This window comes from Lolium rigidum, chromosome 5 (assembly GCF_022539505.1).
Source record: "Lolium rigidum isolate FL_2022 chromosome 5, APGP_CSIRO_Lrig_0.1, whole genome shotgun sequence".
Lineage (NCBI taxonomy): Eukaryota > Viridiplantae > Streptophyta > Magnoliopsida > Poales > Poaceae > Lolium > Lolium rigidum.
This window is the reverse complement of record NC_061512.1, coordinates 269,569,147-269,584,456: the sequence shown is the minus strand read 5'-3', so window position 1 is coordinate 269,584,456 and position 15,310 is coordinate 269,569,147. Positions and strand designations below refer to the sequence as shown.

The window sequence follows — 15,310 nt, the reverse complement described above, 5'->3', positions numbered from 1 at the left end:
TGATTTTGCCGATTCTTTCTGAGTTTTAATTGAGCCGATTCCCTCTCTACTGACCTTGCCGATGCGTAATGAGCCGACCGCACCACATCGGTCCTTTGAAACTCGTCCCTCTCTTCTTCAGCTGATAATTTTGCAGGATCTTCAGGAAAACCTTTGAATTTTTCCAACCAAAACCCAATAATCCTTTTCAGTACTCATCATTGTGAAGAAGGTTATAATGAGGGATCAGCCGATGGTGCCCCCATCGGTTCTGTAAACAGAGTACCCACTGGTTGCTGCCCCCCGAGCCTTACTCGCAGCGAAGATGCCAGCGAGAATGTGCCAGAGCCGATCTTCTTTCTTCCTCCGACAGCCGATAAGCTTCCGTTTCAGCTGGACTAACTCAAAGATCAAAAATCCTTGGACAACAAAGGTTCAGGAACCCGGATCGGCTCGAAGCAACTGAAGAAGTTCCCATTATTTTACTCCCTCGAGGCAACAGAAGGCACCATTGGTCTGGATTTGGTGGGGACTCGATAAACATTGCTCAATTCCACTGAAGTCGATGGCTGCGCATCGGCTGCCTCTCAATTCTTTTGTTTGTTTTAATAGCAGCGAACCTTCAAGGTGCGTTGCCCCCCGAGCTGCTTTGGTTCAATGCAGGCGCCCTGACCAAGCCTTGAAGAGAATTCCTTAGCCAATGGTTTGATCATTGGCCGTTCTCATGATCCTGTGACGATCTGCATGTTCATGCTGCTCTATGTTGGCCATGGCCGCAGTCCTCTGTCTTGTAAACAGACACCAAAAATGGCTTTAAATGAACCAAAGGTGGCTCTGGCCGCCAAGACTGCTAGCCCCACTGACCCTGTTCTCTTAGGCTTGAGGGCATATTCCTTGAGTCGGCGTTTGCTGCTCGAGGTCATCTTCCTTGAGTCGATGCCTGCCGCATCGGCTTTGCTCAAAAAATTTTAAAATTTAGGCCGATTTGTGCGTCGGCCCCCATCCTTGATAGCGTTACTGCATATCCTCGTGTTTTGCCCATCTAGGTGCCCCCCGAGCCGATTCCGTCAAGAGCATTGATGGTATCGGCTCTTCAAGTAGTCCCTGTTGGGTCAAACGTTGAGCCCAGGCAGAATAGATGGAGAGGATAAAGTTGGCCGATCGCTGGAATCGGCCTCCATGTTGTTTGCACGGTGAAGGTTGCTTGTAATGCCCCTTCATAAATTTTGGGGCCGATCACAAGATCAGCCTCGCCAAGTTTGTCCATCGACGTTGTTCTTGCTATACGGTCAGTCCGGTGGATAGAACCAGCCTCACCCCGTTCCTTGTCACATCGATGCGTTCGCAGTCGTCCAGATTGATGCCTGAGAGTGGCTCTTGGCCTGATGTCTCCCAAATGTCCATCCCGGCTGTCGAAATCTCAGCTGAATCATCTGCGTGGACGACTTCCACTTCATCTCCATCCCACTGTATTAAGCATTGATGCATCGTGGATGGAATGCAACAATTGGCGTGGATCCAATCTCTTCCCAGCAGTACAGCATAGGTGCTCTTGCTGTCGACAATAAAAAATGTCGTGGGGATAGTCTTTCTTCCTACGGTCAGATCCACATTCAGGACACCTTGCGCGTCAGATGCTTGGCCGTTGAAATCGCTCAGTGTTACATTGGTTTTGATCAAATCCGAGCTAGAGCGTCCCAGCCGACGTAGCATGGAGTATGGCATAATGTTAACTGCCGCTCCGGTGTCCACCAACATCTTGTTGACAGGCTGCCCATTGATGTATCCTCGCACGTACAGGGCTTTCAGATGCCTATAACTTCTTTCTCGTGGCTTCTCGAAGATGACTGGCCTTGGGCCGCAGTCCAATTGCGCCACAGGTGCTTCATATAGCCTTGGAGCGCTAAACTCCGCTGGAAGGATGAAGACCATGTTTGTGCCAGCCGATGTTTCGTCATCGGCTTTCCTTTGCTTGGGGCGCCACTCTTTTCTTTGCGGCCGCCCTTCTTCGTCCAGGGTTCGTTGAACTTTGGCGGCCAGGTCAGGCCGCGCCTTCCTCAACGTGTGCAAGTATAACCTTTCGGCTTCTTCTAACGCACGTAGTCGCTGAACCCTTCGCTTCTGGGAGCGGCTGAGCCCATCAGGACACCATCTTGGCCGATGATATTTATCTTCTTCATCACCGTCCTCCTCGAGATCTTCTATCCGCACGGGCCCGAGCATGTTTGCTCCGAGGCGGGAGAGGCCCTAAACGCCGGAACACGGATACGTTGGCTGCCTCCTTCTTTTTCTGGTTACATTCTGGGCAATTGCCGACTGTTGGCAATCGGCTCATTCCTGAATCCCAGCAGTGCTTGAAGAAGGGACAGTCCCAGTGCCTTTCCCCGTTGTCCGGCTCCCTTGAGCTTCCTCTGGCGTGACGTTCGTATCCGTCGTCGCCTCCGTTATGCAGACGGTACCTCCTGCCCTCTGCGTTGGACCGATGACTTCTTTCGTCGTCCTCGTCGTAACGCTGACGTCGGTCATATTGCTGCTCATCCTTGCTGGGGAGGCGTGCGGCGCGTGGGCGCTGCCGCCATATGCTTTTCACCTCCTCTGCGGTCAGGTACCGTCGATCGTTGCCTTGGGGCCGGTCGCATGGAGCGGCCTCCTCTTTATCTTTGCCACGGGAGTGGCTGCCTTCCGCCTTATCTTTGTCATGGCGGCTCGCAAGTCCTGCCATGTTGATGCCAAAGGAGAACTCTAGCTTCCTTCTGCAGCGGCTCAGATCCATCATGTTGACATCAGGCAGCGGACGTGTGCCGCCGTTGAGCTCGATGCCGTGTGAATGAGTCTTCTCACCGGAGCCGCCGAGCTCGGTTTTGAGGACCGCCTTGACCTTGTCATATTTCTTCTTGAGCTCGCCGTTCAGGTCCTCGTAGGTGACCGGAGTGCCTTCGTCCGCCATCTCAGATGTAGATGGCGATGCGGTGGGTGTCGAAGATGTGTCTGTCCGTCCCACCGGGCGTGCCAGAATGTGTTGACGTCAGAAACCCACCGACGGGCAACGACAGGCCAACACAGGAGAGCCGGGAAGAGCCTAGAGCTGCGGCTGGCTGAGACCCCTCCGAGCGACGGCCCGCAAAGCTTCCTGGCCACGCGCCGATGCTGATCGCAAGGGCGTGCCACCTGACCTATACCTGGTCAGGAAGGTGTGGATGATGCCTCGCTTAGTTTCCTGCAGGGCACACACGTAAACATTAAATACGAGCCTCGATCGGCTCTCGGGTTATCTCGTGGATCGGCTCAAGGAGCCGATTCACCCATGATTCGGACAAGGTGTCCGAATATATGGTGGTCCTGCTTGATCATGGTAAAGCTAATTAGATCTACGACGATGTGGGGTTTTCACCGCATAATCGGATCATCCTACTCTAGGTTGGGCCTCGCGCTCACGCACGGTGATCGTAAGCTTGCCCTAGACGAGGCCTAAAAACCAACACAAGGTTGATCCTCGGAACATCCCATCTAGGGCTCGCAAACGACACCCTACGTGCCGCTGGATCCTCCCCCCCTTTGTAAGGCCTAACTATTGCAGATATTAAACTAATCCTTGTAGAACAAGGAGCAATCGTAACAGATCAGATCTACTATACTACGATCAAGCGGGGTGCCGCCCCTGCACCTATGATGGGGTACAGGGACGGCTAGATGCGCAAGGGTTGCACTACGAAAGCATGCAGCATGAAGAACAATGCTAACCCTAACACATCTATGATAACTACGTTGCTCGCCATCAAAAGCGCTTCAGTACGAGCAACGCATGAACAACGTAGGCAGGCTTGTGCTGCCTAGATCGCAAGATGCGATCTAGGCAGCATGATGCTTACCGGTAGAAACCCTCGAGTCGAAGGAGTTGGCGATGCGCCGAGATTTGTTTGTGGTTGAACGTTGGTTGTTGTTTATTCCATAAACCCTAGATACATATTTATAGTCCAGGGGACTTTCTAATGTGGGCGTGCACTAAACCGTGCACGGGTAAAACTCTAACTTCTAAACAAAATAATTAAAGATACACGGGCTAACTAAGCCCAAACTCGTACGTGGAGGCCGATTCACATATTCCTTCAATCGTATACATCTTCACGTCCATCTTGATCGCGGCCCACCTCTGGCTTGGTCAAATCTTGGTGATAACAAGTACCTACATGTTATCACGGGCAGGTCAGCAATTATCGTTGGAGTCGTGGCGCTTTTCACAGGAATGAAGCATTTAGGCCATAGGTACGACAGTGAGAATGCAGAGAAAACCTGCCATAAGTGACTTCAATGGCGTGACTTCAATGTGTCAGTTATTTTATCACATGAAAGACATATGTGGATATTTTTAACTAAAATCATGCATTCACAAAGAATTACTATTGGTGCGATTTGACATAATACCATGTTTAGTTTGGCTTTTAAAAAATGACTTCCTATTATTTTCTCCTCGTCCTTCCTTGGGACGCCGTCACACATTCACATGCTAAGAATAAATTACATGCCTTTAAAATCTGGAACTTTCAACGATAGAATAAGGGTGCCCGGCGCATATTCCAGTGGCAAGTAGTGTTACCACTTTTTGTTTTAAAAAACCAGTATCCACGAAGAATTACTCTTCAATGAATTTTAAAAATTGCCACATTTTAGTTTACATTTGACACATTTATCGCAACAGTATATTTGCCAAAGTTTACTATACAAGAGTGATTTAGTAAAATATTATGGTTATTTTGGCTTCAACAGCCTCTTATGGGATTGACATGTGGGGTCCGGGACCACCTGTCAATGACACAAATGCTAAGCGTGGCATTTTGCGTAATTAGTAGCAGTTGAAGGCAGCCCGCCGCTTGTGCTTCCCTACCAGCACCGCACCCGCACTAGTCGCCACCACCGCCGCAGTCGGAGTCGGAGTCGCACCACCACCAAAGTGCGGCGGTCGCATCCCTACGAATATCCGCCGCCACCACCGGTATCCTCGCCTCGATCGTCTCCCACGCACGCCACCACCATCTTGGTGCTCGCAGCCCCAAACCCAACTCCCACTCCATCCCCGCCCAGATCCCTCCCTCGCCGGCCCAGATCTCGATCCGCCGCCGCGCGGGCCACGCGGCACGATGGCCCCCGCCGCAGCTCCCCTCCTCGCGCTCGCGGTGGCCGTCCTGGCCCTGTCCCTGGCCGCGTCCGCGTCTGCCGCGGCCAAGTGCCGGCACACCAACCTGACGGCCGGCTTCTCGGCGGACCTCACCATGCTGCAGCACCAGCTTCGCGGCACGGTGCGCCTCGACCCGTCGGGCGCCTGCGCGCTCCAGCTCACCCGCTTCGACCTGCTCGCCGCCTCCCCCTCCGCGCGCTTCTGGGCCGCCGCCGGCGCCTCCCTCGCCGACCTCGCCGCCGGCCGCCCCTTCTCCCCGCTCCCGCTCAACTCCACCTTCCGCAACGCCACGCTCACCCTCCCCTTCTCCGCCCCGCTCCCGCCGCTCCTCGCGCTCTTCGACCCCGACGCCTCCTCCGACCTCGGCCACGTCTTCCTCCCCGCCTCCAACTCCTCCACCAACACCACCACCTCCCCCGCGCCCACCATGTTCGACAACTGCCTGCAGCTCACCGACGCCTACCGCCTGCGCTGGACGCTCAACGCCACATCCAGCTCGGTCGAGATCGGCCTCGAGGCCGCCGTGGGCTCCGAGTACTACATGGCGTTCGGGTGGGCGGACCCCAAGGCCAACTCGCCCGCCATGGTCCGCTCCGACGTCGTCGTCGCGGGGTTCACCGAGGAAGGCATGCCGTTCGCCGAGGACTACTACATCACCGACTACAGCGAGTGCAGCATGGGGAAGGACGACTTGCCGGTGTCCGGCGTGTGCCCCGACAGCGCCTACGACGGCGATGGCGGCGGCAGCAACGATTCCACGCTGGTTTACGGGCACCGGCGGGACGGCGTGTCTTTCGTCAGGTATCGGAGGAAGCTGGACAGCGAGGATGACAAGTACGATGTGGCCGTTGGCGCCGCGGAGGAGATGGCCGTGGTCTGGGCCATCGGCAAGCTGCGGCCGCCGGACACTCTGCGGCCGCACTACCTCCCGCAGAACCACGGGGGGCCGAGGGATGGAACGTTTGGGCTGACGAGGGTCAATTTGTCCGAGGCGGTGGACGGTTGCCTTGGACCGTTGGATGCCGACAATAAGCAAGACCAGGACAGGATTATCGCGGATGGGAAGACGCCGCTGGTCGTGACTTCCGCTCCAGCGCTGCGCTACCCGAACCCACCGAACCCTGACAAGGTTATCTACATCAACAAGAAGGAGGCGCCGCTGCTGACGGTCGAGAGGGGCGTGCCGGTTCACTTCTCGGTGCAGGCCGGGCATGATGTGGCGCTGTATATCACTTCAGACCCCATTGGTGGAAATGCCACTTTGCGGAATAAAACCGAGGTCATCTATGCCGGTGGCCCTGCTAGTCATGGTGTGCCAGCAACCCCCATGGATCTGGTTTGGCTGCCTGATAGGAATACGCCTGATCTGGTCTACTACCAGTCGTTGTACGAAGCAAAGATGGGGTGGAAAGTTCAAGTGGTTGATGGAGGTCTTAGTGACATGTATAATAGCAGCGTCCTATTGGATGATCAGCAGGTTACTCTGTTTTGGACTCTGTCCGCTGACTCTATATCTATAGCAGCTCGAGGTGAGAAGAAAAGCGGGTACCTTGCTGTCGGGTTCGGGAGTGGGATGGTCAACACTTATGCCTATGTTGGCTGGGTAGGCAATGATGGAGTTGGGAGAGTCAAGACTTACTGGATTGATGGAAAGAGTGCAACAGGTATCCACGAAACACCTGAAAATTTAACCTATGTTAGATGTAAATCAGAAGATGGCATTATTACATTTGAGTTTACTCGTCCTCTTAAGCCTTTGTGTACTGGAAGGGTAGAGTGCAAGAATATCATTGATCCAACCACACCCCTTAAGGTTGTTTGGGCCATGGGTGCAAGCTGGTCGGGAGATGATCTGACGGACAGTAATATGCATTCAGTCACAAGCAGTCGCCCCATTCGCGTTCTCTTATTGAGAGGTTCAGCTGAGGCAGAACAGGACTTGCGGCCTGTTCTGGCTGTTCATGGATTCATGATGTTTGTGGCCTGGGGCATCTTGCTTCCTGGTGGAATACTGTCTGCCCGGTATCTGAAGAGCTTGAAAGGAGATGGGTGGTACCAGATACACGTCTATCTGCAGTACTCTGGGATTGCTATAATGTTCCTTGGCGTCCTTTTTGCTGCAGCCGAGCTCCGGGGTTTTTACGTCAGCTCAGTGCACGTCAAGTTTGGTGTAGCAGCTCTACTGCTGGCAGGTTTTCAGCCTTTGAACGCCTATTTCCGGCCCAAGCGACCAGCTAACGGGGAGGTGCCACCCCGGAACCGTGTCCTCTGGGAGTACCTACATGTTATCACGGGCAGGTCAGCAATTATCGTTGGGGTCGTGGCGCTTTTCACAGGAATGAAGCATTTAGGCCATAGGTACGACAGTGAGAATGCAGAGGGACTCACTTGGGCCTTGATGCTGTGGGTTCTTTCAGTTATAGTGGTAGCTCTGTCCTTGGAATATAAAGAAGTCAAACGCAGAGGTAGCGACCGAAGCGTCAAAGGGCATTGGGTACTAGGTAACACTGAGGAAGATGATACGGTTGATCTTTTGCATCCTGACAGCTCTGCCAGGAGTTCAGAATCTAGGCCATCTGGTGTAATGGAGGTGCAGCTTGAGCCTCTTACCAGATAAGTAAATAGCATAGATCAATATGTATTTCCCAATATCAGATACAAACACACCAGTTCCTGTTTTCAATCATACGGATGACATCCATATGCATGGCAAGTTTCTTCCCCGTAAGAAGCTGGGACTTCTCACGGTTGTCTGTACCCATGTCTGACTGGGTGCCAGGCCCTCCACACAGGATCTCCAAATTATGTCTTGATTCCTTGCATCACATTTTGTACAGTGTACATTTTTTTACAATAGACAGGCACAATTTGTTACATTATCTAGAGTGATTCTTTTGCAATCAGATTTTGAGGTGCTGGTCTGCACCTGCGGCATCATTAACTGAGCAAAGCATTCAAGGGGGAGGAATTATGTATCATAGTGGGATAGCGTACAATATATTCCTATTCATTTTGAGATTTCAGAAAGGCAAAAGACTGTTGCATGTGCTCAGGGTGATAGATTCTTTTTTATCAGGTCCATGATTATTACTGGAACATCTTCAATGTGTTTACTGGTAACTACATGACTTTGAAGATATAATCATGTACTGACTGGTAAAAATGGTTTTGCCCATGTCAGGCTTTCTTTTGCACCAATTTCTATGTGAGCATGCTACATTCCAATCACAAAAAGAGAGCTGAGCAAACACTTGCTAATACCTAGAGAATGGCGAATGAGCAGGGGCTTATATTTCATATTTGGTTGATTTTTTGTATCCTGACAGTCTGCCAGTAGTTCGGAGTCTATGCCTTCTGGTGTAAAGGAAGTGCGGCTTGAGCCTCTTACCAGATGAGTAAATAGCATAGACCATCAATCTGTATTTCCAAGGGTCAGATACAAACACACCCCAGTTGACCCGTGGCCACGCCAGTTGCCCCGGTTCCTCCCCCCGGGGGCAATCGATCTAGGCGCGTGCGGTGTCGGGCATCCTCGCTAGGAGTGCCCCGGCCAATTTGGGGGCCACTGGGGCTTGTGACCATTGCTTCGACACGGTGGAGTCCTTCGGGATGCCCATTATGCAGTATGGCTCCAACCTCCCCCAGGACTCCTCTGCTAGTGTGGGCATGGAGGTCTGCCCACCCGTGTCGCCAAGGTCGCCGGGCCTGGTCTGTTACACAGTCCCCCGGCTCTACTCGCACCTCGCCCATGGGACCTGCGACCCCCGGCCTCGCCGGCTTGGAGCCAGCACCGGTCTTCCCCGACACCCCCGTGGCTGGCGCCAAGGTCCGGGTTCAGCGCCAGGTGCCTCCGCCTTCCCACCACGGTGCTCGGTTGGCGCGCTCCCGCTCTATTTGTTTCTTTCAATTTTCTCCATATGTATGTCAGAAGACAAATTTCGAGATCTTTGTAGATGTTTATTTGCACAAGTACCCTAGAAGGATTTCTTAGCTGGTTCTGAGCATTGATCGGCAGATCAGAATTTCATCCTGGGAGCAAAGTTGGCAAAGCTAAGATGACACGGATGAAAGAGTGTCATCTGCAATACATGTCAGCTACCTTACGGTGAATTGCATATTAACAGTTCATCACATCCTCTACATAGCAGAACACGAACACTTAGTGTTACAGTCCAATCACCAAAAGGCAGCAATGGAAACTCTAGCAGATAACAAGAGCATCCCGGTTCAGGATTCTTCATACATACTTCAAATGAACAAAAAAAGGGGCTTGAGCAAGGCACATCAAGCTAGTGAATGCATCTAAATAGAATAACAAGCGGCTAATGCACGATCACAAGGGCTTCTACGCCATCTTCATGTGAACTTGCAGATTCAGTATGTCGTCAATGAAGAAAGGGCTGTCATCAGCAATGAACTCTGACCAGGGAACACCAAAGAGATCCCTGCATTCCACATCCTTCCTACTATCAGTGTAAGTGCACTTGTACCTGGTGACAAACTCCAGGGACGGTCTTGTCTTTAGAGCATCTCCAACAGAGGCTGTAAAAGGCGCGCGCGGCAAAATACCTGCCAGTTTGGCGCGCGCGAGAGCTCGCGCGAAGCTCCAGCAGACGCGGGAAAAGAGCGCGCGCGGTAAAATTTTTGCCGCGCCCGCGCTTTTGCGCCATCCCACGCGGGAAATTTGCCGCGTGCGCTGCCGCGCGCGCTATATAGACGACACGCGCGAACGCGCCAACTACCTCTCCCACCTCCGAAACTTCCGCGTGTCCCTCCGCCTCTCCCCCGCCGCTCCGCCTCCGCGCCACGCGCCACCGCTCTACCTCCGCCGCCCGTCCGCCTCCGCCTCCGGCGACATGCCTCCCGCGCCGTCGCTCCGCCTCGAGGCTACCGCGGCGTCCGCGCGCGGCCGAGCGGCCGCTTCGACGCCGAGATTCGCTCCGGCGAGGAGCGGATCCGGCTCGGCACCTTCGACACCGCGCACGAGGCGGCGCGAGCCTACGACGCCGTCGCGTGGCGCCTCGGCCGCCCCCGCCGGCGGATGAACTTCGACGACGTTTGGACGCGCGAGCGGCGGAGATGCTCGCGCCGCCATCGCCGCTCATCACGACCGAGCAGCGGCGCCGCGCCCGCGACCTCGAGCAGCGCCGCGCGTGGCGGAGCGAGGACGAGCGCCCGCGCCTCGAGTGGGCGCGCGCGTTCCCGGAGGACGTCGCCGCCACGGAGGCGTTTACGCGCGGAAGAAGGATGCCAAGGCGAAGGCCGCGGCGAAGAAGAAGGCCGACCGCGACCGGCGCCGCGCCGAGTCGGCGGCGAGGAAGGCGGAGCGGGCGGCGAAGGCGGCGCGCAGGCGAAGAGGGCGGAGGAGAAGAAGAGAGGCGCCGGACCGTCGAGGAACTCGCCGAGCTCCTCCTCCTCCTGGGAGTGGACGAGCACTCCCGTCTCCGACACGACTCCGACTAGCGGATCGTCGGACTTCGACTGGGAGGATTCAGAGTAGTCTAGTTTAGTTTAGTTTAAATAAAATGTCGGTATTTGTCGAACTTTTAATATATTTCGTAATTTCGGTTAAATTTCCGTAATTTTGTTTGAATTGTTTGATCCGTTTCAAACGATATACAAAAAACTAGCCGTTCGCGTGGCGGCGCGCGCTGTATTTTAGAGCGTCCGCAGGAGGCCCAATTTTACCGCCCGCGCAGGCGCTGCATTTTGGCGCGTCCGGCGGGGGAAAGTTCGTCAAAGCGCGCGGCAAACGTTTACTGCGCGTCGGAAGGGACGTATAGCGCGCCGATATTTACAGCTTCTGTTGGAGATGCTCTTATCTGAAAACTACAATCTATTGTCCCACTCACTGGCCCCTTGTCTTCTAGCATCTCCAATAAGAGACCAAAACAGTTGTACGAGTCCATGTTACAGTGTGCCGAGAGGGAAAAGACATGCCCCATGAAACTGAACTTTTGAAAGTATTCAGTTTTTGACAGTAAGAGCTTAGAGCACCGCTCACGCATTAGATAGATGCCAAATACACAGTCCGGCACAACACCTTTCATGACACCGTTCTTTACTCGCATTAGCGGCACTAGCGGTAGTAAACGTGAACTTAAGATCTTGTACCTTTCTTCTGAATTTGGGTACTGCCAAAATGCCCACCTAAGTATGAAGTCATAGACGGCTACGTCAGATGCGACCCCCAGGTCATATCTTGATAAGATGGCTACAATCCCAGCAAGAGGGATCCTCATCAGTTCATCTTGGAACCTGAAATGAGACAACACAGTCCAACATGATAATGATTTTGTGACAACAATGTCCAGCATGTTTCCTAAAAAGAGCCATCACAATCCCACAGAGATCACTTACTTTGTTGACAGGAATTCCTTGTATTTTTCAGCAAGGTATTGCTTTGCTGCCTCTTCCAGGTCAGCTGCATTTGAAACAGAACTTGGGAGATCTAGGCACAGCACTGCAGATTCGAGGGTCATAGGCATGGTTATGAGGCGCTGACCACAAAGCTTCATGCAAGAAACAACCTCAAATTTGTCAGCAGCCATAAGGATATCAACCAGAAGAGCGGGATCAGCTGTTTGTGTCAATTTCCCACTATACATAAAGTGTAAAAGCTCCATGAAAGAATTTTCATCTGTTCCAAGTAAGAAATGAAAGCAAGGAGGCATAACAATTAAGAAATAGTTCAACAGATATCAGACGGTAACAAGGAGTATATAAATAAAGGAGTGCAAAAGAAAAGATGTAGCTCTTTTTTATGTATAGATGATTATTTAAGTATGGCGGCTGACTTTCAATGATCAATTGTGAAACTTTTGATTCACGTGAACATAACCATTTGGTTGGACAAGTCTGTAGGGGAAATGGGAATAAATAACTCATTACAAAAGTATAAAAGTGTGGCAGTTGCAGGAAACTCCGAAACAGGCCTCTCTACAATAATTACATTTTCAAATCCAAAAGCATAAGGAAATCAACAATACAGTTACAGTAGCAAATTAGAATAATTTGTTATAACATCAATAGTTCAAATAATATTGTACTGTTGAGTTACCTGAATCAGTAATTCTAACTGATGCCTGACTTTGACCAGATTCTTTCATACCATTGGAGAAAAGCTAAGAAACATGAAGGTTATCAGAAAGTTGAGTCAACTGATTAGCGAGTATGGAACAAATGTATTTCAGAAGATTGTCAGAATACCTTGAAAAAGAAAGGACTTTTTGAAGCAAGAATCGCCGAATTGACATACATGGTCTTGACTCGTAGAACTGGAGTACCCATCACACTACAAGAAGAGTTGATACCTTCTCCATTATCACCTGCAAAATCCCAAGGTTAGATAAATACGGAGAAACATGCAAAACTTGATGAGAAAAAGGCACACAACAAAATTACTAGACAATTTTTTTCCGTTAAAAATATTTAGAGCATCATGTTTTCTATGCTAAATATCACGAAAACTGGATACTCATTGAGTAGCATGAAGCATAATAAGCACGTGAAAGTAATTATAAATGTTACCGTCATACTTCTTGTGAAAGATGTGATAATTGATCAGCCCGTTCCTTTAATCTAACAAACATAGTACACGAATCATACATACCTACCCATAACATTTATGTATCCCAACAGCGTACGGACCCACATACAAATTATTTCAACTCGATCATCGTCCAGTGGCAAATCTCAGATTGAATAATAAGAGCACGATGCAATTTGAAAACCACTGCTACATCCAAATATGTGACTACAAATCTGCTGGATTTGGACGTATGGACAACTTATATGAATTTGTTAATTCCTTCTTCTGAATATTTGGTACTCCGTATTTGATTCATCTGAGGTAAAAAAAATATTTAAGAGAACTTAGAATAGAGTTTTGTGTAAACCACATCATCTCGAAATCGATCGTAATTTAATAATACTACAAAAATGCTTTCTATATAATTTTGCTTCTTCTTTCGCTAGTCGCAATTCCTTAACAAACAAAGTAACTGCAAATCTAACGAAGAGAAAAATGCATGTCTGAGAACTTGAAATACAGTTTAGAGGATACCATAACACCTTGAAATCGAAGAATAAAAAGTTTACTCTATATAATGTTGCTTCTCTATTTCCTAGCCACAAATCCATAACAAAGAGATAAAAGTAACTGAAATCCCCATTTAAGCCAGAAAGTTTCGTACAAATGGCGCCTACGATCCTTCTCGATTTGTCTCGCAAAATATGTGACCGGGGGTACTTCGATGCATGTACGGACGCACATAGATTGGGATCAGTGTGATACCTAGAGAGAATCTACTAATATACTCAATAGTGACCATATACTAATGGCTAATGGTACCTTCGGCCTCCTCGCGGCGGCGCTTGCGGCCGGTGGCATCAGCGCCAAACTGAGTCGCGTCGTATCTGCTGCCAACGACCTCTATCCGCAGCACCTTGTCGGAGAAGGCCTCGTTGTCGAAGGCGAACTCGAATCCAGCGTCCACCTCCGGCCCCTCCGTCCGCGTGGGCGCGTCGCGTGCGGCCATGCGAACACCCCTTACCACCTGTGGATGTGCTTGTGGCCGTAACCCTAGCTAGCGGCGGCGGCGGCGGAAGAAGAGAGAAAGTGGGTAAACCTAGCGAGTACCGTGCTGCGCTCAGCCTTGGACCCAGAGAGCCATTTAGAACATTCCTTACTTAACACCGGCTTAAAATCAGCTTCCTTATTTGGCCCTAAGAAAAAAATTCTTCCCATTTTTCATCTAAACTTTGTTTCTTCCCTGAAATGACACTGTCGTCCATTGCGTTACGTTTTCCGTCTGTCAACAATGGAAGCAAGAACGTGTCGATTATAATCATCTCTCCCGTAACTTTTCCCTGCGTACGCTCTCAACCCTAGCGACGTCGCGCAGGCTCGAAGTGACGGCGGCAGCGGCGTCAAACCCATCGGCACTCCGAGCTCTCCCATGGCCATGGAGGAATACACGGGCGGAGATGGGAACCCAGGGCCGGAGCGGGTGAACCGGCAGGAGGCGGGATGTAGAAGTCCTTCTCGTCTGGCGGGGCTCGACCTTCCCGGGCGAGGTCGCGGACAAGGCGAGCACCGGCGGAACCGGGATCTCCTCGGCGGGTGGCTGGACGGTATGCTGCCGCTGCTCTTGGGCTGTTTGACGAGGGAGGAGGAGAGGAGGCCTTCCATGCGTTTGCAGGTGGAACTAGGCCGGCGGCCATGGCGGAGGTAGCAAGTACAGTAGTTGGGGCAGATCTTGTGTCTCCCGTGGACCGTGGTCAACAGGGAAGAAGAGATGAGAAAGATAAGGTAATGCGGTGCGGGAGGGGTCACGTGGCAAAAAGTAACCATCAGATGAAATTAATCGGACGGCTCCGCATCAGGAGATAGCCAAATGAGAAGCCTACTGATCCCTATTTGACGTGACTAGTACGCTTCTCATTTGGTCAAATGTGTCTCGACATCTATAGACATTTTTTGACACTATGTTTTCTATGTGCACAATTCATTTAATCAAGTGTGGGAGATGCATGAAAATATTAAACATCATGGGAAAATATTTCCTCTTCACCGCAAATTTTGCTCAAGACAATCTCGTCTTGTTCACCAACAATTAAGTAGTAGATGCAAAAAGGAGAGAATCAAGATATGAGATGAGAAATAGCACTCCTAACTTCTCCACAAAGCCGAACATTCTTAGTCCTTACTTGATTTTATGATTATCCAATAGGATAAAATTAGTAATCCCACCGTTCATTACGAATTAAAGTTTTGGGTGTGTCCTAAGTTAAACTTATCTATGTTTCACCCGCAAAAAAACTTATCTATGTTTGACCAAGTATATTTAAAAATGTGCCAATATCTACAACGCCAAATCTATGTTTGAACCTGCATGCCTCATTGCATCAATGATATATTTTAGCACAACAAAAACTTCACTTCAGGGATGTCTTGACATGTACAAATTGAGTTCCATCCCTGATTTTATTGTGTTTTCGTAGTTATTACATTGCTTGGTTGATTACATGACTCAGAATCATCGAGACAGTCATGGTTAGGTTCACTGGTGGGCAGGTACACACTAATTCTATTGACATATATAATGAAAGTATTGTTCTCTCATTGAACATGCAGTAACTTTCGTGAAATAATAT

The 15,310-nt window shown here is 50.7% G+C and overlaps 2 protein-coding genes across 2 annotated transcripts; one reads left to right on the top strand and one right to left on the bottom strand.

Annotated features, from left to right (window-relative positions):
- Positions 1 to 5,114: 5,114 nt before the first annotated feature.
- On the top strand, positions 5,115 to 8,350 carry LOC124657681 (cytochrome b561, DM13 and DOMON domain-containing protein At5g54830-like). Its single transcript, XM_047196195.1, has one exon. The coding sequence runs from the start codon at positions 5,115 to 5,117 to the stop codon at positions 7,767 to 7,769; it is 2,655 nt and encodes an 884-aa protein (XP_047052151.1). The 3' UTR covers positions 7,770 to 8,350.
- Positions 8,351 to 9,497: 1,147 nt separating this feature from the next.
- LOC124657680 (BTB/POZ domain-containing protein POB1-like) lies at positions 9,498 to 13,692 on the bottom strand. The gene is made up of 7 exons (XM_047196194.1): positions 13,506 to 13,692; positions 12,362 to 12,480; positions 12,213 to 12,276; positions 11,513 to 11,792; positions 11,179 to 11,410; positions 10,540 to 10,633; positions 9,498 to 9,694 (listed from the first exon to the last, which is right to left on the bottom strand). Exons 1-7 carry the CDS (start codon positions 13,690 to 13,692, stop codon positions 9,498 to 9,500), a joined length of 1,173 nt encoding a protein of 390 aa, XP_047052150.1.
- Between the last annotated feature and the right edge of the window lie 1,618 nt (positions 13,693 to 15,310).